The sequence below is a fragment of the Rhagoletis pomonella genome, unplaced genomic scaffold (genome assembly GCF_013731165.1).
Source record: "Rhagoletis pomonella isolate Grant_MI unplaced genomic scaffold, Rhpom_1.0 Rhpom_scaffold_02381, whole genome shotgun sequence".
NCBI lineage: Eukaryota > Metazoa > Arthropoda > Insecta > Diptera > Tephritidae > Rhagoletis > Rhagoletis pomonella.
In genome coordinates, this window is record NW_023460935.1 from 1 (window position 1) to 1,130 (window position 1,130).

The 1,130-nt window shown below is 32.4% G+C and overlaps 1 protein-coding gene across 1 annotated transcript; it reads left to right on the plus strand.

Annotated features, from left to right (window-relative positions):
- Positions 1–274: 274 nt before the first annotated feature.
- On the plus strand, positions 275–758 carry LOC118753353 (peptidoglycan-recognition protein LC-like; the record flags this gene model as incomplete). The annotated part of the gene is given in 1 exon segment (XM_036488229.1): positions 275–758. A coding segment is annotated over 1 exon segment (405 nt), but the record flags the coding sequence as incomplete, so codon positions are not given.
- Between the last annotated feature and the right edge of the window lie 372 nt (positions 759–1,130).

Here is a 1,130-nt window from a genome sequence, read left to right on the forward strand (position 1 = left end):
GTACCACCCTAAAGCCAGTAAACTAAAGCTCACCAAAAAGCATTAAAGCTTTGTATGGATGTATTTTGATTATTCCAGTAGAACTATTAAAAAAAAAGGTGTCACCGAAAAATATCAAAAGGGCGGGGCACCTAGGTTCGGCCAAAATAGGAATTTTTTTTGAAGTTGGCTTGCAAAATTACTTTATACTCATGGGTATATGTACATATTTATTACTAGCATATTCACTTCTTACCTACTTAGTGACATTTAAAGATGGTTTTCTCTTTTTCAGGCCATGTGCGTCTATCGTGTACGTATGACACAAACTCTTAACATTGAATCTCAAAATCATGATGATATTATTTACAACTTCCTAATTGGTGGCGATGGCAATGTGTATGAAGGACGTGGTTGGGATGTAGTCGGTGCACATTTGCGTGGCTTCAATTCGGACAGTATTAGTTTCGCCTATATTGGTACATTCAAAAAACAAAAGCCATCAGAAAAACAGATGGATGTCACAAAATTATTATTAGAGGAGGGTGTACAATTAGGTAAACTCTCGCCAGATTATAAAATATATGGAGCATATATGTTGGATCCTACATCGACAGATGCCAGAGCAGATGAATTGTACAACAGCTTCAAAGGTTGGCCACATTGGTCTGAGTATCTATTTTCTGCAAACGCAAAATGAAATGTGTCATTTATTTTAAAAGTATAAAAGAAATATATTTACTTACCGATTATGCAGAGTGAAAAGTTGCTAAGTCCATTTTTTCTACAAAATTGTATATGTATATTATATAAAAATTAATAGTTTCTTAAAAGATCCAATTAAGTTTTTTTAACTCAAATCAGTGATGTGCAAACTTCCTAAGTCCAAAATAGTCACAAATGATGTTATAAGTCCCTAATAATACACAAGGTAGTCTCCAACTTTGGGAAATTTTATTCCTTTGAAGTGTTCTAGCTTGAAATATGCAGTTAAAATTTTTGCAAATATGTACTTGAAGAAACTGAGTTTTAAATGCTTGTATTCTCTCCTGTACTATTTTAAAAACTGGACTAAGCAACTTTTCATTTTAAGCTAGCGATATAGTACATTTTTGTACATATGTAAATTCTCTATTATTATTAAGAAATAC